Here is a 26,473-nt window from a genome sequence, read left to right on the forward strand (position 1 = left end):
GGGCTTTAGAAGGAAGGAGTGAAGCAATAAAGATTGACGTTTCAGACTATGTTGGTAGTCTTAAGATAGAAGAACTAATAGACTAGTTGAATGAGATGGGGAAATTTTTCAAATGGAAACCTATGATAGAAGAAAAGAAGATGAAGTTTGCATGCAAAAAACTAAAATGACATGCAATGATATGGTGGGATCACCTCCAAAAGGAACAAGTTAGAAATGTCAAGGAGAAGATTAAGACATGGATCAAGATGGAGAAAAAGTTGAGAGAAAAGTTCTTACCCATGGATTATTCACAAACCTTCTTTCACAGATTCTAAAATTTTAAGCAAAACTTGTCTTCAGTACAAGACTATACAAATGAGTTCTACAAGCTATCCATGTGCATAGAGCATCAAGAAAATAATGAGTAGATGGCTGCTAGATACGTGAATGGCCTAAAATTCTCTATTCAAGATGAACTAAGCATGCATCATGTTAACAGTATGGAGGAAGCCTACTAATTAGCTTTGAAGGCTAAAGAAAAGCAGAATAGGCAATATAACTAGAGGAATAGAGGTGGACAAAGGGGTACCTCAACTCCATTTCGGGGAGGTTCTAATAATGGTCAGGGAGAGTTTTTCAAGGTTCTAAAAAATATATAAACACTAGGCAAGATCCTCAAAATCAAGAAAGAGGAAGGGGGTTTCAGCAAGGTTGAGACTATGGAAGTAGAAGAGGCTGGGAAAACCAGAGAAGGCCACTTGTTTTAGGTGCGGAGAAGAAGGCCACAAGGCTTTTGAGTGTTCTGATTTCAACATGTAGGATATAAATCAAGGAGGGCCATCAAGAGTGAACCTAGTCCAGGCTAACAATGAATCTAAACAAGAAGCATCTTTAGATATGGGAGAAAGTCTCATGATGAGAAGGACAATGATTATTCTAGCCAAGGAGGATGTAGAGGAGAAAGGCATTGATGATTCATGGCTTAGGACCAACATATTTGGGACAAGGTGTGCCTCAGGAGGAAAGGTATGTCAAGTAACTATTGATGGAGGCAAATGTGAGAATATGGTTTCTAAAGAAATGGTGGATAAACTAAATATCCTATGTGAAAAGCACCCTCTTCCTTATTAGATTGCATGGTATAAAAAGGGAAGTGAAGTCACAGTAGATAAGAGGTGCCTAGTTAAATTTTCCATAGGGAAGGTCTGCAAGGATGAGCTATGGTGTGATGTGATTTTGATGGACGCATGCTATGTCCTCTTGGGTCATCCCTGGCAGTATGATAGAAAGGTTATTCATAATGGGGAAAAGAATACTTATACCTTCTGGAAGGAAGGATCTAATGTAGTCTTATTACCTCTCAAGGGTGATGGAAAAACTGGAAGTATGTTGTATGAAAAGGAATTTGTCAAGGAGATGAAAGTGACAAGGTGTTGTTATGCATTGGTAGTACAAAAGGGAAAAGAGGTAGACTTGACTATACCACCAGAAGCAGCTACAATGTTGGAAGAATATTCAAATGTTATTCCAGAAGAGCTACCTAATGGACTTCCCCCAAAATGAGATATCCAACATCATATTGATCTTATTCCAAGAGCAAGTCTCCCCAATCAAATGGCATATAGAATGAGTCTAACACAACATGCAGAACTGGACAAAAAAGTGACTGAGCTCATACAAAAGGGCTTAGTATAGGAAAGCATGAGCCCCTATGTTGTCCCAAGATTATTAACTCCAAAGAAAGATAGAGCATGGAGGATGTGCATAAACAATTGATCCATCAATAGGATAACCATTAGGCATCGTTTTCCTATCCCACATTTGGATGACATGATGGATGTTCTTGCTAGAGCAACATATTTCTCTAAGATTGATCTACGAAGTGGGTACCATCAGATTTGCATATGAGAGTGGGATGAGTGGAAAACAACTTTCAAAACTAGGTATGGCTTGTATGAATGGAAGGTTATGCCTTTTGGTTTATCCAACGTACCTAGTACTTTTATGAGACTCATGAACATTGTGTTATGTCCCTACATTGGCAAGTTTGTAGTAGTTTATTTTGATGATATACTAATTTTTAGTAAGGGAAGGGAAGAACATTTGCAACACCTGAGGATCATATTGGGGGTATTGAGAAGAGAAAAGCTCTATGCTAATCTGAAGAAGTGAGGGTTCATGCAAGCAAGCTTGGCTTTTCTAGGATTTATCATTTCTGTAGATGGTGTCAAGATGGATCGAAAGAAAGTTTGAGCCATTCTTGAATGGCACAGTCCACATAGTATCACCGAGGTGAGAATTTTCCATGGCTTGGCTACTTTCTATAGAAAGTTCATTCATAATTTCAGCAACATTGTAGCACCTATGAAAGACTACAATAAGGGTCGACAGTTTTCATTGACCAAAGAGGCTAAAGAGAGTTTCCAATACCTAAAGAAGAAGGTCACTAAAGCTCCAATAATAGCACTACCAGATTTTGACAAAGTGTTTGAAGTGGATTGTTATGCCTCACATGTGGGCATTGGTGTTGTACTCAGCCAAGAAGGTAAGCCCATTGCCTTTTTTAGTGAGAAATCCAATGATGTGTGAAAGAAACATTCTACATATGATATAGAATTCTATGCAATTGTGCAAGCTTTGAGGCACTGGAAGTATTATCTAGTAGTCAAAGAATTTGTGTTGTCTATAGACAATATTGCTCTAAAATACTTGAACACACAAAATAAATTGAACACTAGGCATGCAAAGTGGCTCTCTTTCCTACATGGGTTTACCTTTGTTCTGAAGCATAAATTAGGGAAACAAAAACAAGTTGTAGATGCCTTAAGCAGGAAAGTTGTTCTTCTAACCATCATGGAAATAGAGGTGGTTGGCTTCGATGCAATCAAAGGCTTGTATAAATTTGATAGTGACGTTTGGGAAGTTGTTGATTAGTTGAAGAATCTAATACCTAGGCACATAGACACTATTCAAGGTGAGTATCTAATGCAAGATGGTTACTTATTCAAGGGGAAGTAGTTGTGTGTTCTTGTAGGCTCAATGTGAAAAAAATATTATTCAAGAATTTCATAGCAATGGTATGGCTGGGCATTTTGGGAAGGATAAAACAATAGCTTTGGTGGCAGATAAGTACTATTGGCCAAAGATGAAGCGAGATATCACCAGGTTTGTGGACAGGTGTCAAATTTTTCAAGTAGCCAAAGGGCACTCCCAGAACATCGGATTGTATATGCCATTACCAATACCAGTAGGACCGTGGACAAGCTTGAGTATGGATTTTGTATTGGGATTGCAACATACACGGCAAGGTAATAACTCTATCTTTGTAGTTATGGACAAACTCTCAAAAATGGTTCATTTCATTGCTTGTAAGAAAACTAGTGATGCTACTAGGGTGGCCAAGTTATTCTTTTCTAAAACAGTCAGATTGCATGGGGTTCCAAAAATGATCACCTCTGATCAAGAAGCTAAGTTCTTGAGTCATTTCTGGAGGACCTTATGGAAGAAAATGGGAACAAAATTATAGTTTAGTAGTGCTTACCATCCACAAATTGAAGTTGTCAATCATAGTTTGGGTAATATGTTGCAATGTATTGTTGGAGAGAAGCCCACACAATGGGATTTGGCATTGCCTCAGGAAGAATTTGCTTATAACAACTCAGTGAATAGGTCAATTGGTAAGTCACCATTTCAAGTTGTTTATGGACATAACCCTCAGGGTGTTCTCGATTTGGAGCAACTTCCCTTGGGTGACAGAGTCAGTGATGATGGAGAAGCCTTTGCAGAGCACATCTACCAGTTGCAAGAAGATGTAAGACAAAATTTGTAGGACAACAATGAGTGGTACAAAGTTTCTACATATGCTACTTGAAGGTATCAGATTTTTTGTGTAGGGGATCTAGTGATGGTTTATCTCATAAAGGAGAGGTTTCCTACCGGGACTTATCATAAATTGAAATATAAGAAAATTGGTCCCTGCAAGATTTTGAAGAAGATTAATGATAATACTTATGAGGTAGAGCTCCTCAGTGGTCTTGATATATCTCATATGTTTAATATGTCTGATTGTATACTTTCCATGGTGATGATACCTCTGTTGAAAAGGAGGATGTGGTAGACTGGACACACCATACCATTCAAAAAAAGAGAAAAGGTTGCACATATTCTAGACAAGAAGACTGTTCAGACTCACTAGGGTGCCTACAATAGATATCTCATGTAGTGGGAAGGGTTGGCACTGATAGATAGCACTTGGATTATAGAATGGGATTTGTAGAAGCGAGAAGCTCTAAATGGAAGTAGTTTGAGGACTGGAACTTGTAGGAGCTGTGTTCTTTTCAAGCAGGGGCATTTTGAGGTCAAGGTTGTTGACTTAGATGTGGTTTTGGTCGAGATTTACTTCTGGGGGTCATAACTTTTGACTCGGATGTGGGTTTCGGCTAAAATTTTACAAGCAATTGCATTAGAAGGAGTATTTTGGATTACCGATGGAGCTCAACCCAATAGGTGGTCGTTTCAACTTTTTTTTTAGAGCGTGAAATCTCATCTTGACCTCCAAATTTGGCTTTTTGTATTTTTTCCAATTTTTTTAGAAATTTGTTTTGTAATAAATCTGAAATTGTATTTTTGATTTTGTTGATTAGTTGGCAATTTGTCTTGCCTTAGTTGGGGGCTTTTATTGGGAAAAATCAAGATTCATAGGATGAGTTTTTAAAATTACCAAAAATGGAAAAATCTATTTTTCCTAAAAAGTTGCCAAATATGGTAATTTTTGGAATTGTAATAAGTAGGTGTTTGTTCTCATTGTAGAGGTAGAGTAGAGTTGTGAAAGTTTTAATAAAGAGTTATGGTATCCTGAAACATCTGTCTTTTGTCAATTTCTAAAGTATGCTTTGATGAGATTGGGTTACATCATTTGATATACAAAGGCACAAACAAAGAAACACATATGTACAAAAATACTAAATCAATTGTGAAAGCTGCGAGTAGAAAAGATCCTCACAAAACGAAGTGGTTGTGTGTCAAGGATACCTGAGCTCAATAGATAAAGTGGTAAACACTTGAGCATATGTTGTGGGTTTGTATTTTGGTGGTAATGTCGAACATTTACTCACAATAGTTAGGCCAGACCTTTCATCTTATTAACTCTCGCATGGTGGAAATTAAAGCATAAAAGAGTAGTGGCAACAAGCCTTCCACAAGGTTTAATGGTGATGATTTCATGCATAAGGGACCTGCTGCAGTATGATGCAAAGAGAAAGAACAGAGATGACCATGCAGTAAAGCAATATTATCATCGAATGGAACCCAATATGCAAAAATATAGACAACACATGTGAAATGTTCAATAGGGTGTGAGAACTTCCATGGAGATAGCCTAACAAGTCATCGACTAAGGGAGGTTCTCAATCAATGCAGAGCATTGAATTATAAATGACTCAAGTGGTGCAATCATTTGAGTGCAAGAGCAATAAAAAATCATTGCTAATATAAGCAAACCTCAAGGTGAAGTTGAGTAAGTCATTCCAATATGATCAATATGAACATCACATCAAAATTAATACCCAAAGTTGACCATGAAATATTGCAAAAGGATCAGTTTAAGTCATTTCTCCTTTTTTCTCCTCATACATCACGTGGAGTTAAAATGAATAATATAAAGTCCATCAAGCCTAATGATCAATTGGAAACTTTAATAAATTTATAAGTTATGATGTTTGATTATTATAAAGGAGATGGACATTATGTTGTTGGGGGATGAGGATATAAGGAAAATGGAAAACTACTCATTCCTAAGAATCGGTTATTAAAACTAAATGGGAATGAATAGGAAGAGGAAGATAAATATGCCATGACAAGTATGTAAACTAGTTCTTGTTTTTCTAAAGGAGGCAAACTGTGTGCTTCTTCTTTTCAAGGGTGGAGAGTCCTGGAGGTTCCACTATTTAGGCAGATTGTGTGTTGCGTGAGAGGGGAAATGCAAATTGTATGAAAGGGGCAATTTTTTTATTGTAATCAAAGATGCCTATTTTAAGTTAGATTTATTTTCCAATTTTTTGCAAGTATTTTTTTTTTATGAATAGTCCTTTTCAATTAATAAAATTTACTAAGATTACAATTCACAAAAAAGGGGTCGGGGGATACAGGATCACCCCGTGAATGAGTTCAGACGGCCGAAGCCAGAAAAAACAACATGGACTCAGCCAGATACTATTAACTATTCATCAAAAAAAAATTAAGCTACCAAGGCAGTGCCAGCAGAGGGAGGATCATCTTTATCATGAAATCCCCACGCATCAGTGGGATTGTGGGGCGGACTGGGAACAGTCTAGCCGTCAGCAGCATCAGCAGGATCTGGGGTAGTCGTAGTCTTCGCATCCTTCGTGTCTGGCCGCGGAGGAGAAATTGCCAAGGCCAGTCAAGGAAACTTGCCAGAGTGCACCCATCCAGGGGGAGGAGTCGGGGGCCAGCTAGAAGCCCGCCCAGGGGAGGAGTCGAGGACCAGCCAGAACCACCAGGCAGTGGGGAAGCGGAGCGGCGCCTCCAGCCACCATGTCCACCACTGGGATAGTGGTGGCAAGGACCCTGGGGGCGCGGCGTGTGTGAATGGTGGCCATTTGTAAGTATTTTGATTATCAATAGTTTTTAGAAATTGGATAGTTTTTGGGTCGAATGAAGATTCCATTATTTTGAAGACTATGTGCTTCGAATTGATCTTACTCTAGGACTGATAATGGAGTTAATTTTTACTACTGAATTCATTTATTGTAGAGGTTGTTCTTCTTTGATTAATCATTTCTTGATCTTTATAATCACATATACGAGGTGAAAGAATTGTGTGTGTATACATTATTGTTTATGAAAGTCATCTATTTTCATTTTTGTTTAGTTATTTGCCCCTATCCAAGAATAGCTAGGGCAACCTTCACTTTCAGTTTAAAAGCATTTCTTAAATCTCATTCTTTGCATATCTAACCAAGGAGTTGTACGCTATAAAATTCATAGGGCACTTGCACAATCCAATGGTAAAGTGACCCAACTATTGGTGGATTTTTTTGTCTTCGTGTTTGGGCAAATAAGGTTCATTTTGGGATTTTTATTCAAAGATAAATCTATTTACCAATAGATACATATTCCATAATCAAAATAATTAAACAATAAAGCTTACTAAACCCATGCTAAGTGACTTAGCTCAAGATCCTGCACAAAAATAATGCAGATTAAGAAATATGGGGAGAGTTTGCAAGAAATTTTAGAAAAACATATCATAGCAGGTATTTTTAGAAAGAAACAAGCCATAGCCTAGTTAAATTGGTCTAGTTGCTAATTAGCTGGGTTCATTACAAAATCTTGTAGAACTATCATCAAATTAGGTACAATAAAACAAACAATCAGATGTTCCCAGCTAGCAGGATCAAATACAATTTTCTAAGGTGATAAAATTGCATATGCAGATGTATGTATGTTGTATGTAAGTAAGTAAGTATGTGTATATATATGTATGTATGTATGTATGTATGTATGTATATACATATGTATATGTATGTGTGTGTGTGTGTGTGTGTGTGTGTGTGTGTGTGTGTGTGTGTGTGTGTGTGTGTGTGTGTGTGTGTGTGTGTATAGACATACACACATATGTGTGTGTCTATGCATGTATGTATATATAAAGAGAGATCTTGTGGATTGTGGAGATTAATGGAGATCTAGGATTTTGTTGTCATGCCCTTGTGATCTTTGTATATGTATGTATGTATATATGTATGTATGTATGTATGTATGTATGTATGTATGTATGTATACATATATACATATATACATATACATATGTATATGTATATACATATGTATATGTGTATATGTGTGTATAAACAGAGAGATCTTGGCACAACAACAAACAAAAAAAAAAACTCACTCAACAAGTTGCATGGCCACAGATGCAATGGCAATGCCCATTGGTAAGCAGATTCCTCTTTTTCTCTCTCATTTTTCATGTGTCTATTTCACATGAACTATTATTTCTTGGGGGCATTTTGTAATATTAGATTCATTTTATGCAAGAGGCAATGAGGACATTTCTGGATGTACCCGTATGATGAATTACTTGTGAGCAATGAAGATGGACTTCCTCTAAGAGTAGCAAGAGGTGATGAGGACATTCTAGGTACTTTAAAGATTGATATCGTAACATTCCAGGTAACTTACCATGCTTATACACGTATAGATGTTTAGGTAATCAACCTTACATTAAAAAAAGGAATATGTGCTTTAAAACCAACTTTTAAACATAACTATATAAGGAGTGAGTTAGGACATATATAGGTTAACTCTATATCAACTATACACTACAATACAAAGGTTGCACAAGGGTATTATAGTATTGTAATTATAGAAAATTGCCTAATTCATCCGAGTAGGTGTATGATGGTGAAGAGTTGTATTAGGTGAGTAAAACTCACTAGTAGTTATAAGAATACAACTACATAAAAAAAATTAGAAACCAAAACTACATATTCATTAGAGTGAGTAGTTAAAGGGTCTTGATTCTATGGATATGGGTATATAGGCAGCCTGGTAGGTAGAGTATGCCTCTAGTGTGCAGATGCCTTGGACATAGTTAGGTAGCACTTAACTATTTTAAGACATTATATGTTAACTCATGAGGCTCATTCCCTTGTAGAAGCCTCTACCACAATGACATTACCTCTAAACCATATAAGATGTTGAAGTGGTTCCCAACCTTGAAACACTCTTATAAGTATGGCAAAGCAAATGCAGATACAATACATATATTGCTATTATTTATGCATATGTATGTATGTAATGTATATATATATGTGTATATACACAAAGAGATCTTGGCACAACAGAAAAATTGATCCAACTGCATACATATTCTAGAATCTAAGTAATAAAACATTCTTAAGTAGACATTTTGATGCAGGAGCATCTTGGGGTAGTTGGCTATCTTGCATGATTAAGGGATTTTAGTGGATTTGAGTGGACCTATTTGGGTCTTGGTTAATTATTTTTGATGTATTTAATAAGTATTGTAAGCCTTTAAAGGCATTTGGTATTTAATTTCTGTTAGAGGCCAACTTGTGGCTCTTCAAGTAATTAATGTAAGAAATATTTAATTTTTAGCTTACTAGGCCGACTTGTGGCTTATTTTCTTATAAGAAGGGGTTGTGGTGAAGTCTTTAGTCATTATTCATCCATCTTGGAGAAGAGGAGGTGGTAGAGGAGCACAATTTTGAGAAGGTTAGTAGTTGAGGCTTGAGAAACAAGGAGATTGTTTGGTGGGCTTATGAGTACCAGTTGGATCTTCCTTGCAGGTTTGTACTAGAGTGTGGATCTGAACTAGCTAGGGTTTGGATTGGATCTTGAGGGATCTTGTAGAACTATTACTTTCTTTGTATTTGGTCATAATCGGGAAGGCCTTATAGCCCAGTACATTGCATGTAATCAGTTATATCTATGAATAAATTATTGTGACTTTGACTTCAAATCTTGTATTATTGTTTATCTTCCATTGTGTAATTATTTGTTGGGGGCTAGGACATCTCCTTTGGGGATTCTCCTACCTTGCATTGCATCAAGTGGTATCAGAGTGAAGGTTGTTCCTGAGTGTGTAGACTGAGAATCAAAGTTAAGGTAGTTTGCACCAAGGTCTTGTGAAGGGGATTTATTAGGGTTTGCAAAAATATTGGAAGATTCCTTTGAGAAGATTGGACCCTAGGGCGATTGATGATCTTAGCGATGTTGTGGAAGAAAGGATCTTAGAGAAGGTTAAAGTAGATTTTAGATCTGAAATAGAGGAGGTTAAAGCTAGTTTCAAATCTGAGATGGCATTGATGAAGAGTGATATGATCATTGAGATCATAAGTGTTATAGGTGGTGTACCTCGACGTACAGGTACTAAAGATGGTTATGAGGAATTTGTTGAAGACTTTAAAGTTGCTGGATTGAGTGGTAAGGCCAGAACTAATCATGTGGAGAGACCTATTGGAAATAGGGTTGGTTAGTTTGCTAGACTTGGATCTTAGTTGAAGTTGAAGCCTAAGATGGAGGATTCTAATTTCTCTGGGTACTTTGAATCCTAAAGACTTGATTGATTGGATTGGTGAATTGGAAGACTACTTTGAGCTTGAGGATATTGAGGATCCACTCAGAGTAAGGTTGGCACAAACTAAGTTGAAGGGACATGCTGCTCTTTGATGGAAGGAACTGCAATGAAACAAAGAGGAGGAAGGTGAAATGAAGATCACTAGATGGAGGTTGATGGTAACTAAATTGAAGGCTAAGTTCATCCCTATTAATTATAAAATTGATTTGTTTAAGATGTTGCAGAATCTAAAGTAGGACATGACTGTGAAAGATTATACAAAGGAGTTCTAAAAGTTGACAATTCGGTCTGGGCATAGAGAATTGTCAAAGGAGAAGGCGTCACATTACATTAATGCTTTGAGATTCAATATTCAGAATTAGGTTGGTATGTTGAATATTTCTTTAGTTGAGGATGCTTACCAGTATGCTTTGAGAGTACAAGAGAAGCTAAAAAGGAAGAATCAAGGTAGTTCTTGAGGGAAGGAGAAGTAGGACTACTCAGCAAAGGCTACACCAACTACATAAGATGAACCAAAACCTACTGATTAGAAGATAAGGATAGGTAGAGGTGAGTTTAAAGGCACTTGTTTCAGATGTCATAAAGAAGGACATAGATCTTATGAGTGTCCACAGAAGGTTGGTGATAGAAGAGCTGCTATTGCGAATGAGGTTGAAGACAATGAACCTAAGCAATGGGAGAGTTTGCTAGCTCGGTGAGTGTTGGTTGGTTAGAGGACACTAGAATCTTCTTAGAGGAGTAATCTTGTTAGAATCTATCTACTGAGAACATATTTTCACACCTAGGGGGTCTGATGCAGGAGCATCCTGAGGTAGTTGGCTACCTTGAATGATTAATGGATTTTAGTGGAGTTGAGTGGACCTATTTGGGTCTTGTTTAATTATTTTTTATGTATTTAATAAGTATTGTAAGCCTTTAAAGGCATTTAGTATTTAAGTTTTGTTGGTGGCCAACTTGGGGCTCTTCAAGTAGTTAATGTAAGGAATATTAATTTTGTAGGTTACTGGGCCAACTTGTGGCTTAGATTGGTATAAGAAGGGGTTGTGGTGAAGTCTTTAGTAATTATTCTTCCATCTTGGAGAAGAGGAGGTGGTAGAGGAGTGCAATTTTGAGAAGGCTAGTAACTGAGGCTTGGGAAATAAGGAGATTGCATGGTGGGCTTTCGAGTACCAGTTGGATCTTTCTTGGAGGTTTTTACCAGAGTGTGGATATGGACTAGGTAGGGTTTGGATTGGATCTTGAGGGATCTTACAAAACTATTACTTGCTTTGTATTTGGTTGTAATTGGGAAGGCCTTACATCCTAACACATTGCATGTAATCAATTATATCTATGAATAAATTATTGTGACTTTGACTTCAAATCTTGCATTGTTGTTTATCTTCCATTGTGTAGTTATTTACTGGGGACTAGGATATCTCCTTTGCAGATTATCTTACCTTGCATTGCATCACATTTGTGAGCACTAGGTGTGTGAAGCCTCCATGCAAAAATATGTAGAAGCAAAAAAGGTCATGAACATTTTCGATGACATGTTTGCCGAGAGCATACAAAAGTTCCTCAAGGTGACTTCCATTATTAAATTTTCATATACATTTTTCTTGTTATCATTCATTTCTTTATTAATTTTATTATAAGAATCCATCTCATTTTGCATTAGGTGATGAAACCTATGGGTATAGTTATATGTTTAGAAAATGGGAGTATGCTGACACTAAAACACATCCCACATTTAACTCAATTAGGATTTTCTCTAAGTTACCTGTAAAGGATTATCATTTAGTGTTGTGGGTTATAAACATAAATCTTTTTATCGTCTAACTGTGGAACTAATTTTGAATTGGTGGGTACGTTGTGTTTCATTTGTAGATTCAATAGAGATTTTGGTAGTGTGGATTGTAAAGGGATTTCATGTTTATGATTTGGTAATGGAGATGAGTTTCTTAATTGCAACTTTAATTGGTACATATGTGTGCAGATTATGAAAGGATTAGAAGCTCCTGACGATCTAACAATGGAGATGAGTTTCATTCAAGTTGAAATGGTTCATATGTAAATTATAAATCTTTTGGTACGGTGAAGTAGATAGATATTTCATTTTATGATTTGATGTGTATGTTGTAAATTATCTTGTAGATTTTATTTTTGTGGTCTCATTATGGGTCTGACTTCTGCTACTAGAAATCATCTGTAGACTTAAATATAGATCTTTTGGTATTGTTTATGTGGACTATATATGTGAGAGGACTATATCTATCCACTAATGGTAGATGATTAAACTTCGTTATTTCAAGAACACTTTGTGTCCAACAATGAGACAAAGATGAGAAACAATTTGTTATTCCTCTAAATGCAGATGCTATACATGATAAATTGCACAACTTGTAGTCCTCCCGATATTTGGACTGTAAATTCTCAAAGATAATTGCAAGTGACTCCAATGTCAGAGTACCTACCACAAAACTTTTCTAGATATATTGCCACAAACTCGCTCTCTCTCATGACTTTAAATTTTGATCAAACTTCTGAATACCTTCCTCTACCATGTCTAAAATCAACTTACATTGTGTTGTAACTCTAGCATAGGTGTTTGATCCTTGATAGCCATTTCAACGTTTGATTTTTCAAGATTTATCTTTATTATATGTTTGGTTTATCATTGATTTCCTCTAGTTACGGTGCATCTCAACTAGCTACTCCAATGATGCAATCACCCATCTATCTCCAAATTGTGCAAGCACTTCTTGTTTTACAAAATCTACTGTCACTTTGGAAAAACATTTGCCTCCATCATTGAAACCATATGATAAATGGGAATAAAAATTCCCAAGCCATTACCCATTAAATTGGTCTACTTGCTAATTAGCTGGGTTGATTGCAAATTCTTGTAGAGCTGTCATCAAATTAGGTACAATAAAATGAACAATCAGTTGTTCCTAGCTAGCAAGATCAAATATAATTTTTCAAGGTGATAAGATTGCATATGCAGATGCATCACTTGAATGCCACACATGAAGCACATTCCCCAACTTATAATGAATGGTTGGATATAAAGGCTCCATATGTTGGCACAAAAATGGAAGCCAAGGATGTAACCATGCATGTATCGACACGCTCTCCCTACAAGGATCCCAACTATCTACTAGTGTTATTAATTTGGGCATCCCTATATGATCCAGAATGTTATGAAGTACTGAAGCCGGTAATAACTTCTCCCATGTCTCCCAAAAATGTACCATAGGTTTAGGATCCCTTGGCTCGTAGGAATTTGTAGCAACTTTTCTCACTACTGAAAACATAACTTTAGTGAAGAGTTGAGTGTAAGGAGTTCAAAAAGCAAGTTCTACTTCTGTGTAAATGTCATAATCACGAGGCTCATTCCTTTGTAGAAGCCATAACTCAATTAAAAATACATATATATACAAGCCATAACCCAATTAAATGGGTCTAGCTGTTGATTAGTTGGGTTGATTACAAATTCTTGTAGAATTGTCATTATATTAGGTACAATAAAACAAGCAATTAGTTGTTCCCAGCTAGTAGGATCAAATACAATTTTCGAAGGTGATAAAATTGCATATGTAGATGCATCACTTGAATACCAGGCATGAAGCGCATTCCCCAATTTATAACGAATGGTTTGATATAAAGGCTCCATATGCTAGCTCAACAATGGAAGCCAAGGATATAACCATGCATGTATTGGTATGCTCTCCCTGCGAGGATCCCAAGTACCTACTATTGTTGTTGTTGCAATGGAAAAATAAATGCAAATGCAATACATATATTACTATAGGCCATATGGAGGACTGCATAAAATAGACAAAAAAGAAAAGAAAACATGACATTAATCATTCACCATTTGTTTTGTGTAAATGTCATAATCGCGAGGCTCATTCCCTTGCAGAAGCCTCTGCGACCATGACATTACCTCTAAACCATGCAAAGGATGCAGATGTATGTATGTATATATGTATGTATGTATGTATGTATGTATGTATGTATGTATGTATATACATATACATACATATATATACAGACCAGGAAAAATGGGCAGAGTTAATGTCATTGTTAATGGGCATTATATTTCCCCTATGTACATGCATTATATATATACATACTACCCATTAACTCTTCATTATTTTTGTGCAGGATCTTGAACTAAATGACTTAGCACAGGTTGAGTGAGTTTTATTGTTTAATCATTTGGATTCTGGAATATGTATGTAGCTGGATCAATTTTTTTGTTGTGCTAAGATGTAATAAGCACCTTAAAAAGATCTCTTTGTATACATACATACATACATGTATATGTATGTATGTATGTATGTATGTATGTATGTATGTATGCATGCATGCATGTATGTATATGTATGTATGTATATATCATGTGGAGATCTTGGATTTCATTGATGTGCCCTTTTGATCGTTGCATTCATTGTCGTGGCCTTGTGATCTCTACATCTCGTTGTCGTGCCCTTCTGATCTCTACATCTCATTCATTTTATTGTATCTAATATGATGGCAGTTCTACAAGAATTTGTAATCAACCCATCTAATCAACAACTATACCTATTTAATTGGGTTATGGCTTGTTTCTTTCTAAAAATATTTGCTATCATATGTTTTTTGTAAAATTTATTGCGAACTCTGCCTATTTTTCTTAGTCTGCATTATTTTTGCGGAGGATCTTGAGGTAAGTCACTTAGCACCTTAAAAAATATATATCTCTCTCTCTCTCTATATATAGGCATACATACATGTATGTATGTATTTATATATGTATGTGTGTATGTGTGTATGTATGTATGTATGTATGTGCCCTTGTGATTATTGCATTTCATTGTCGTGCTCTTGTGATCTTTGCATCTCATTGTCGTGCCCTTGTGATCTTTGTATATGTACGTACATATGTATGTATGTGTATATGTATATACATATATATGCATATGCATATGTATATATACATACATACACACACATATGTGTGTGTCTATGTATGTATGTATGTATATATAAACAAATAGATCTTGGCACAACAAAAAAACAATAAAACTCACTCAACACATAGCATGGCCATAGATGAGATGGCAATGCCTATTGGTAAGTATATTCCTCTTTCTCTCTCTCATTTTTCATGTGTTTATTTCACTTGAACTATTATTTCTTGAGGGCATTTTGTAATATTGGATTCATTTTATGTAGGAGGTGATGAGGACACTTCTGGATGTAACCGTGTTAGATGTACGAGAATTAATAAAGAATTGTGATGAATTGCTTGTGAGCAATGAAGATGGACTTCCCATGAGAGTAGCAAGAGGTGACGAGGACATTCTAGGTACTTTAAAGATTGATCCTTTCTTAAATATTTTAGATGTTAACAGGGAATTTAGATGTTGTGTGTTGGGTGGGGGGGGCAAATGAGCTTCCACCTTCATGTGGTTGGCCCTGCTCAGTAGAGAATATTAAACTATTCTTGAAACCAAGTGAAGTTCAACATTAACCTTGTATGATTGCACGACAACTAACTGTGTGAATCTCTTGGTTTCAAGCAATTCAGAAGGAGGCCATAGTTCAATATGCAATCTCAATTCATATGCATATGACATTAGGTGCAGCTGAAAAATAAAACAAGTTTACATTTTTTCTTAGAGGTCTTTAATTAGGTATTTTATGTTATAGTCCATAACGAACATTCTCTTGGCCATTGCAACTAGAGTTCTAATGTTCATGATGGTCTATAATTTTAAAAACTTAATAGGCCTATTAAATAAATGTAATTGTGCCATGGTTTTTCAGCTGCACCTATTTTCTGTGCATATAGAACACAACTACACATGTGCATTCTTGATTTAGAGTGACAAATTCTTATTTTGGATGCGACAAAAAAATGACATGCACTAGAAGATGGGAGAATGATGTCACTTTCGTAGGTTTGGAACCTTTTTTGTACTTTAAAGATTGATCATTTCTTAAACATTTTAGATTTTAATGGGGAGTTTAGATGTTGGGGGGGGGGGGGGGGGGTGTGTGCAAATGAGCTTCCACCTTCATGTGGTTAGCCCTTCTTAGTAAAGAATATTAAACTATCCTTGAAACCAAGTGAAGCTCAATATTAACCTATGATTATATGACAACTAACTGTGTGAATCTATTGGTTTTAGGCAATGCAGAAGGACGTCATAGTTCAACATGTAATCTCAATTCATATGCATACAACATCAAGTGGAGCTGAAAAAACCCAACAAGTTTGCATTTATGTTAGAGGTTTGCATAGACCTATTAAATAAATGTAAATGTGTTGGGTTTTTTTAGCTCCTTCTATTGTCCATGCATACAGAATGCAACTGCATGTGCATTCTCGATTCAGAGTGGCAAAATCTTATTTTGGATGTGACAGAAAAATGACATGCACCAAAAGATGGGAAAATGATGTCACTTTTGCAAGTCTAGAACCTTTTTTGCACTTTAAAGATTGATAATTTCTTAAAGATTTTAGATGTTAGTAGGGAAGTTAGATGTTGGGGGTGTGTAGAGGGGGAGGGGGGTGGGGTCAAATGAGCTTGCACCTTCACATGGTTGGCCTTGATTAGTAGAGAATTCTCAAAACCAAGTGAAGCTCAATATTAACCTATGATTGCATGACAACTAATATGTGTAGAGCTTTGCAAATTATTATTTTTTGATAATGCAGCAATTTATCACAATTGCAATGGCTAGTCTGACGAGTAGTCATTGCTCTGACAGAATTATTGTTGCCACTGTGATGACAACCATCGATGGTTGGGTGTCACTCCAACAATGTTGTCATCGTACACATATTGCCATTGTGATGTCCCTTCTATTGGATGCCTGTCGAGCCTGCATCAAATCTTTACCTTATTTTTTGAAAATTGTGACTGCTTTTTTTGTTGCAATTACAATAGAAGTCCACGCCATCGTAATTTGTGACAACAAAAGTCTAAAGCTCTTCTGACGAGGGCCAATTCCAGTTACTATCACTCATTTGACAGGTGACCATCACAATTGCAATGGCCTGCCATCGTAATTGGAGCCCAAATATAGTAGTGACTCTTTATTCATAAAACAACTAGTTACATGCAATGTGCTCGGTTGTAAGGCCTTCTAGATTACAACCAAATACATCCACAATCAAAATAATAGTTCTACAAGATCTCTCAAGATCCAACCTAAACCCCAGCTAGTCTAGATATGTAATAAAACACTCTAGGAGAAACCTTGCATGAGATCTAAACTTTTGCTTGTAAGCCCCAATAAGCAATCACCTTATTTCTTCAGTCGTAGCCACTAGCTCTACTCAACTTCGCTCCTATTAGTTACTTGTCTTCTCCACGTTGAATCCATGCTAAATAATGACTCAAGACTTCACAAGACCCCCTTACTTATACCCAACTAAGCCACAGGTCAACTTAGAAAGTTACAAATTAAATAAACCCTTGCATTAAATGCATATTTAAGCTACAAGTTGGCTTACAACATATATTAAATACAATATGTTAACCCTCATGTTAACGCATTATACAACCACATGAAATACCTAAATACTTAGGATAAACCCCAAGTTTATAACACTAATTAAATGTACATAAGAGATATAACTAAGGACACACATAGGTCCTCACACATCCCTAGATCAATCCACATCATAATTACCTACAACACTCATTAAATGTACCAAGTTTGCTAACCAAAATATCAAGAACTCCAGTCAACGCAATCACACTACCAAGTGTGAGCAAACTCCCAAGCATTGTCAAGTAACCAACACATGCTGAGAAATAATGTTTCAAGCCCTTCAAAAACCAAGCTCCTTGGCTAATACTACACCCAATAATGACTAAGCATCCACCCTTCTTCGACCAAGTGATACTCTAAGTACTCTCCAAAGCAACTATCTAGAAACCCTCCAAGAACTCTAAAGTAGCTATCGAGTAAACCCACAATGCTCCTACATTAGACTCCCTAGGTAAATAAAAAAGTGTGTCCCACACTTGGATACCCAAAGAAAAATTTGCAACCAATTTCATCTTCACCAAAGGCTTCCAATCCATCAGGGACGAGGGAACCAATATGAAAATCATCCACATCTACATCATTCCTTCAAACATCAAAATAGCCCGAATCACCTCTAACCAATCAACATGCAACTTATCACATCAATCCATATCAGAAACAAGTACATCTAACTCCACATTAGCAACAATAGGTAGATCTCCAACCACATTAACACAAGCCAAACTCATGTAGATCTCATTGCTCACAACAAGATGCTCTACAACATGTAAATCATCACCCACAACAACTTGATTATCCAAGACCAAGTGATCTACAATTTTCATGTCAGACACAACCAATTAGTCATGAGAACAAGTCTCCATCCCAGCATCAACATGGTTAGGAATCTCCTTAACAACAACCACAAGTTGCTCTGCAAGTTTCACATTAGACTCCTCAAACTAATCAACAAAACCAACTTCCACCTCAATCTTACCATGCCCTCTTTTCTCTCAAACAAGTCTTCTAATCGACCAAACAACTCACTTCCGTGTTGGTAGACTCTAGCTCCATAAGCTTCTATGAAACTCAACCATCCCTTCCTTAAATCAATCAATCAAACTAGCTTCCAACTGAGTAGACATCTCTGAAATATTTTTTTCAACTACATCACAGAGATCTGCAATCACCCTAGGGTCCAATCTTCTTGGAGGCATCTTCCAAGATCTTTGGAAGCCCTCTACAAAAAATATTCGACCAAATCCAAGCTTTACTCAACAAGATTAACCTTCCATCTTCACAACCATCTCTTCATATCAACATCCATCTATGAGCCCTATGCAATTATAAGTCAGAACCATAATTTACCACCTTAAAAAAAAGATATCTAGGACTTTAGAAGGAACAATCCACCACAAGATCAAACTCTTCTTTGATAAACTTCACCCCAGGTCCAGGTGAAAACTACCTCACCTTTGACGATATGTTTACACACTCAAGAACTCTAGTGAGGAATCTCCTCAACAACAACCATAAGTTGCTCTATAGGTTTCACATTAGACTCCTAAAACTGATCAACAAAACTAACTTACACCTCAATCTTACCATGCCCTCTTCTCTCTCAAACAAGTCTTCTAATTGGCTAGACAACTCGCTTCCAAATCAGTGGACTCTAGCTCCATAAATCTCCATGAAACTCAACTATCCCTTTCTTAACTTGATTAGTCAAACTAGCTTCCAACTAAGTAGACATCTTTGAAATATTTTTCTCTGCCACATCACATAGATTTGTAATCACCCTAGGGTCCAATCTTCTTAAATGCATTTTCCAAGATATTTGGAAGCTCTCTGCAACAAATGTTCAACCAAATCCAATCTTTACTCAACAAGATCAACCTCCCATCTTCACAACAAAGATATCGAGGACTCTAGAAGGAACAATCCACCATAAGATCAAACTCTTCTGTAATAAACTTGAACCCAAGTCTTGGTGTAAATTGCCTCACCTTCAATGATTTGTTTACACACTCAGGAACTCCTTGCTCTAATACCACCTGACACAGTGCAAGACAAAAGAATCCCCAAATGAGATGTCCTAGCCCCGAAAAAATAACCACACAATGGAAATACAACAACAATGCAAGATCTGATACCAAATTACAACTCTTTATTCATAGAAAAATTGTTTGCATGCAATGTGCCTGATGGTAAAACCTTCTGGGTTACGATCAAATACATCAGCAATTACAATAATAGAATTACAAGATCTCTCAAGATCCAACCCAAATCCTAGCTAGTCCAGATTTGTGACACAACAACACTCTAGGAGAAATCACACACAAGATCTAAACTTGTGTTCGCAAGCCCCAACAAGTAATCTCCTTATTTCTTTAGCTATAGCCACTAGCTCTGCTCAACTTTGCTACTCTTAGCTATTCATCTTCTCCATATTGGATCCATACTAAATAATGACTCAAGACTCCACAAGACCCCTTACTTATACCCAACTAAGCCACTAGCAAGTTACAAATTAAATAAACCCTTGCATTAAATGTATATTTAAGCCACAAGTTGTCTTACAACATATATTAAATACAAAATGTTATCCCTCATGTTAACACATGATACAACCACATGAAATACGTAAATACTTAGGACAAGCCCCAAGTTTACAACACTAATTAAATGCCCATAAGAGAGATAACCAAGGCCATATATAAGTCCTCATGCATCCCTAGATCAATCCATGTCATGATCACCTGCTACACTCATTAAATGCACCAACCAAAATCTCAAGAACTACAATCAACACAGTCACACTGCCAAGTGTCAACAAACTCCCAAGCACTATCAAGAAACCAACACATTATAAATTGAGCAACAATACGTGTCAATCTCTTCAGCAACCGAGCTCCTCGGCTTACACTACATCTAATAATGATAGAGCATCCAACCTTCTTCAATCGAGTAATACTCCAAGTACTCTCCAAATCAATTACTGAGCACCCCTCCAAGAACTCCAAAGTAGCTACCGAGTAAACCCATGATGCTCTTGCATCATAAATAAAAAGTGAAGATCTTGTAGCTAAGCTCTTGTTGAGATATTATCACTCCCATCGTATCGTAGAGCTTGTAGTTCATTCAATTATATTTTGCACTGGAGTATTGCCTTCCCTCATAGCCCTTTCCTAACAATTGCATATTCATAAGTTCCATCCAATCATTGAATAAAGGAAAAAAATGAGTTCTTAATGCTCACTATTATAGATGACTCTAATTGAACCCAAATCTCTAATATCTACCAGAGGATTAGAAAGTTCAAGTTATGTAGGTAATTCATTTGCAATCAAAAAAAATATTATGTCATGGTTTAGGAGAGGGTCACTTTGAAGAGTTGAAACTCTTCAAAAAACTTCCTTTGTCTTGTGTCGATATTGATCTTTTGTAGCTTCTCTATTAAAAGATTTGTGACCTCTCCATTTTTGTCAACATCTTTTGCACTCTCCCTTGATGTTCTTGGATATTTAAAGTAAAGTATACTTCTTTGTAACTCTTCTATATGATATATTTTCCCTTCCTTTTTATTTCTTCTTCACTTTCTTCTAAAGACAAACTTCCTGTAACTTGCATGCTATTCTCGCACTAAAAACACGTATTGTATTTCACCAAACCATATAAAATTAATGAAACCTACAAGATAGAAAGATCAAATATCCAACACTACTGCAATATCCCTTTTACTATGTATTTAAGTCAAGCTTTTAAACTTCACTTAGAATAAACCAATTCAATAATAGTTTCATCAGAGAAGTGTGATAAGAGCTAGAGGGAAACCCCAATTTTGCAAATAATTTCATGAAAAGAAACCTATTGTTAATTCACAAATTTGTAATATAAATGCATCATTTCATCTAAAATGTCTCCTTCGTATTAGTCCATACACCACGTTGCAACTTCACTCAAAACAAAGAGCAAAAATGACCCCACAACACAATACAAACTACATTAACTTGTAGGAAAGCTCTCTAATTTTAAGATTAGTGGTCTTTTTTGATTAAAAAATAATAAATACAAATAAAAAACAACAAACTCACAACCTTGGGGCTTCCATGAATTGTTAGAACATTAAGATTACTCAAAAACTTATATCACTTATTAAACTACTTGAAACTCTCCTACAACTTAACACTCTAGTTATCCCTTGATTCTCATTCTTAGATCACTTGGAAAACTTGATCATCCTGTCCATTCTCCTTCTCTACAAGTTTGACAACCGATTTATTATAAGAGATTGCAAAATCAATATTGAATAATGTTGAACAAACCTTGCATATTTGAAAAACACTTTGGAGACCAATTTAGGAGCCCAAACCTAATGTTCAAGAAGATGAAGACTTTTTACATGTGAAAAGGAATAAGTGTCACAATGACTTCTAAAGCTAATGAATTGCCATATCCTTTATAATCATCAAATACTCTGAGATGTAATGCAATTAGTGATCTAGTTCGAACTCTCCAATCCCATGCTCCAAAGAGGGAAAATCAATCAAATACCTTTTTTTAAGCCATCTTATTTATATCTAAATCAATAGGATATTAAATTGATTATTAATCTTTCCTAGATTGTCTTATTATCCTGAATTGGTATTTTCAAATAATAAAACATAATATATTTGATTTGTGGCTATTTTAAAAAAAGAGAGATTAGATCTTACTATATTACATTTATTTGTATAAGCATAATGACTTTATATTTAGGTATTATTTAATGATAGAATCAATTTTATTTATAACAATGTTGAAATGAAATTAAAGATTTTAATAATGTCCATTAGAATGTCGATTTTAGAAACTAAAAGATAGTTAAGCAACCTGATATAATTTCCTAATTCTTCCTTTTATTGTTGATCCATACTAGAAAACTAGCCGTCTTATCTAGTCTTACCTCTTCCAAGCCCATGTCTAAATAGCTCATATTTCATCGAGATTAGTGTCACTCTCAACTATGTACCCAAAAACAAATCCTTTGATATTAGTAACAACAAATTGATCCATGGTATATATATTGGTTTGCTCACTGTAAATTGTTCGAACAGAGCGCCGAACGCATGCGTACAGAGGTGTTGTAGGGCTACTTTTGCATTTAAGGTTGGTCTATTCGGAGAGAGCCATTTTCAAAATTTTGGCTGGCAGATGTTATCCAGGTGGAAATCGTTATACAAACCCTTTCATTCTGTCGCTCGCTGAATTTATAAATGTAAATCCGAACAGTACCTCTTGATTTCTCGAGGATGTCAAATTTTCTCAAGAATGTTTAGTTTTCTTTCTTAATTTTCTTACACGTCAAAAACCTAGCTAGTTTTTACCGAAGCCCTGGCTAGGGTTTTATTCAACTGATGATACGATATAATGCTGTAAAACAACAACAACCCCAAATCATGGCGTTTGCCTTACTGCAGACGAGATCTCCGGTCCTTCTATGTTTTCAGACGTTTCCGCTAAATCTGTTGTCTTCAGTGATTGCTTATACTCAAAGATGTAAGTCTGACTGCCATTCTGATTGCGAGTCTGTTGGCACTTACGTCACATGTTTACAGTCTCGTGATCCAGTCAAAGAAGAAAAAGAGGTCTACAATGTCTCATTTGTACAGCATTTATCCGCAATTGTTCCCAGAAGCACTAGTCCTTTGCAACGCCCTACTTTCTTTGGGCATTTTTATTCTACTTCTGCAACTATATCGAATGATGAATTGACTGGAAGACTAGAAACCGCTCTGGAAACTCGAAGTGCAGATGAGGCTTGGACACTATTTGAACGTTTGCACAAGTTGAGAGGTTTACCGGAAGGGTTCATTGTTAATAGAGTGCTTAATGTTCTTACCTATTCTGGGAATTCAAAATTGATAAAAAGGGCTAATGGACTTGTCTTAACAGTCTTACGTGAGAGGAAGTGGCATATTTTATCTCGGGCTTCTCTGATCCAACTGTGTTTGACTCTTGCTAGAGCTCAGATGCCTCTTCAGGCTGCCATGATCCTGAGAACGATGGCAGAGAAAAGGAGGTTTCCTTCGGTGAGTATCTGGAATACGATCATTGCACACATGGCTAAATCTGAGAGTGGCACCTACTTAGCATCTGAGTTATTCATTGAACTTTGTAATTTAGTTCTAGATGCAAAGCAAAGAAAAAAGAGACTTGTAATGACTCCAGATACTAGAGCATTCAGTATTGTATTGAATGCCTGTGTTGGAGTTGGGTCCTTTCGGAAAGCAAAAGAGATTGTGGGACTCATGCCTCTTGTAGGGGTGACGGCTGATGCCACCTGCTTTATAATAATGGCTCAAATATATGAGAAAACAGGTTGCAAAGAAGAATTGGAGAAATTGAAGTGGATCATTGGGCAAGATCCTAACATGATTTGTCGTCAATATCAACAGTTCTACAGTAGCCTTCTGACATGCCATCTTAACTTTGGTGATTTGGATGCTGCCTCAAAGCTTGTATTGGATATGCTCCAATCTGCTAAACATAAGAATTCAAAGAACCGTACAGTACTAACACCAGGAAGAACTTGGATTGAAGGTGGTGAGCTTTCTAAGCATTCTGTCGCTCTGGGTGTCTCAGAGACTTCAGCTAACCGGTTCAAGCGTCCCATAGTTCAGACTGAAGCGGGAAACCGACAAAAGGACAGTGTAATTGAAGTTCCTAGCTATGAATATCTTGTTAATTATGAGAATAAAATGTTGTCTCCAAATGCAAAACTTTATGCTGTGCTTGCTAAGAGATATTTGCAAGCCGGAAAGAGTGCAGAATTAGCTCAGTTTCTTATCAGCGTAGACCAAGAGTTAGGGACTACTGTAGCAGAAAATTTACTATGTACACAAATTATTGATGCATGCATTCAGTTAGGTTGGTTAGAGAATGCACATGACATGATGGATGAAATAAATTCAGCTGGAGCTCAAGTTTGTGTTAGGTTATACTCATCACTCGTTAAAGCTTATTGTAAAGCTAGACGACTCAAGAACATTGCTTCTGTTCTCAAGGCAGTTAAAAAAGTGGGACTTCAGCTTGACACAAGTTGCCTGCTTGCAATGGCTGAGGCGGGTGCAGCACAAGAAGATCTGAAGAATGCTAAAAATTTCATTGGGGAGATCAAAGAAATAAATAATACAATCTTAAAAGATCCCAGCCCAAGATTAAAGGTCCTTTTGTTAGAGGAAGTTAGTAAGAATCAACGAGCCATGCCACGTGTTTATGAATTGAACTCAGCCATTCAGTTTTTCTGTAAGGGGCATCTCATAGACGATGCTGAGAAAGCCTATAAAAAGATGATAAAGTTGGGTTATCAACCAAACTCACAGACATTTGAACATTTGATTAGTGGTTATTCCGCAGAAGATAACTATTCTAAAATAGCATTTTTATGGGGGGACATGAAAAGGATGGAATCTGACACTGCGGGAAATGGAACCAATGCCGTAAAGTTTGATAAAGAGCTCCATGATGTTCTTCTTTACAATTTCCTTAGATTTGGCCATTTTGAAAGATCGTTGGAGCTGATTGCACGAATGGAACAGCAAAAAATGTTTGTCGACAAATGGAAGTACAGACAAGTATTCATTAAATTTCATAGAGATCTCTCTGTGCATAGGAAACCTTCCAATGTACAAATTGACGAACAATTAAGGAGAAAACAGTATTTGGTGGCATTTAAGCGATGGGCAGGCCTAATTTAATTATTTGACCTTTTCAGTTGAAGTGTTTGAACTCTCGCATGGCCAGGAACTTTGGATGATAGGACTTAATGGAAAGAAGGAAAGGGGATTATTCTCAAGACCGTGATAGTGATGTCCAGCTCCGCAGCCTGTGCATGTCAGAGTGTGCAGCATGCATGGTTTGCAATACATATCAAGAATTGTGGGAACATAAACAATTTTGATGCAGAGCGTCAAGTTGTCAATTCAATGTAAATTTTCTTATCTTACCGTCCAGTCCATTCTCTCATGCTTTTGGGTGGTCATATCCCGCTTTCAGAGGTTCTTTTCAGAAGTACTATCTTGAAAGAACTCAAAAATATTGTGAAGCTTTGAAGTCAGGTTTAAGTTTGGTAGGAGTTCAAGCATATGAATAAACATGTCAAAGCAGGGCAACACTCCCGAAGCCCCAAAAATATTATCCTGTAAAGCATGTGAAAAGAAGGACCAGTGATACAATTGACTGTGCGGTATACCATCTATAAATGTTATGGAAGCATATACTACTTTGAAAGTCCTTCATGCTTCAACCGTCACTTTAGCTCGTTGTTACCTTCTTCCAGGACAAGTTACCTAAAAATATTTCAGATGATTTTTGAACAGTAATCCATTTTTCTTAAGAAATGGAACGATGGGTAGAAGTAATATAATGTCTTATGTTTGTTGCTAGTTTTATGCACGGTATTTGGCTCGAAATTACGAATTGTTGCTCCCATTTTTAATATAATGTCATAATGTTTCTAGTTCCTCTAGTTTTTCCCATTTTAAACCCATGTAATTGAATTTCATTTACATCTTATATTTGCTGTGTCAAGGCCATGTAAATAGAATGTTTCTATGTATCAACCATTCACAAAATATTTTAACCTTCCTATTTGGATTGATGCAAAAAGAGAGGAAGCTGATGGAAGAAAGTAGTATGTACTGTTATTAACTTTTTGTAGAGTTGTTTGTATTCGTGTGGACATTAATTGAGAATAAATAGACAATTATCAGACAGGATTTGAATGGTGTTGTTTTATATACTTCTAATTATCTACTCATTCTCAATTGGAGAGGTCTTAGAACGACATAATTTCAGAACTCCTGGTGCTCG

General features: G+C 36.4%; 1 protein-coding gene across 1 annotated transcript; it reads left to right on the forward strand.

Annotated features, from left to right (window-relative positions):
• The first annotated feature begins 23,058 nt into the window (after positions 1 to 23,058).
• LOC149570799 (pentatricopeptide repeat-containing protein At1g03100, mitochondrial-like) lies at positions 23,059 to 25,359 on the forward strand. Its single transcript, XM_089812333.1, has one exon. The coding sequence runs from the start codon at positions 23,059 to 23,061 to the stop codon at positions 25,357 to 25,359; it is 2,301 nt and encodes a 766-aa protein (XP_089668459.1).
• The last annotated feature ends 1,114 nt before the right edge of the window (positions 25,360 to 26,473 follow it).

Source organism: Cupressus sempervirens, chromosome 2 (assembly GCF_028749045.1).
Source record: "Cupressus sempervirens isolate cs-2001-9-10 chromosome 2, ASM2874904v1, whole genome shotgun sequence".
NCBI classification, from domain to species: domain Eukaryota; kingdom Viridiplantae; phylum Streptophyta; class Pinopsida; order Cupressales; family Cupressaceae; genus Cupressus; species Cupressus sempervirens.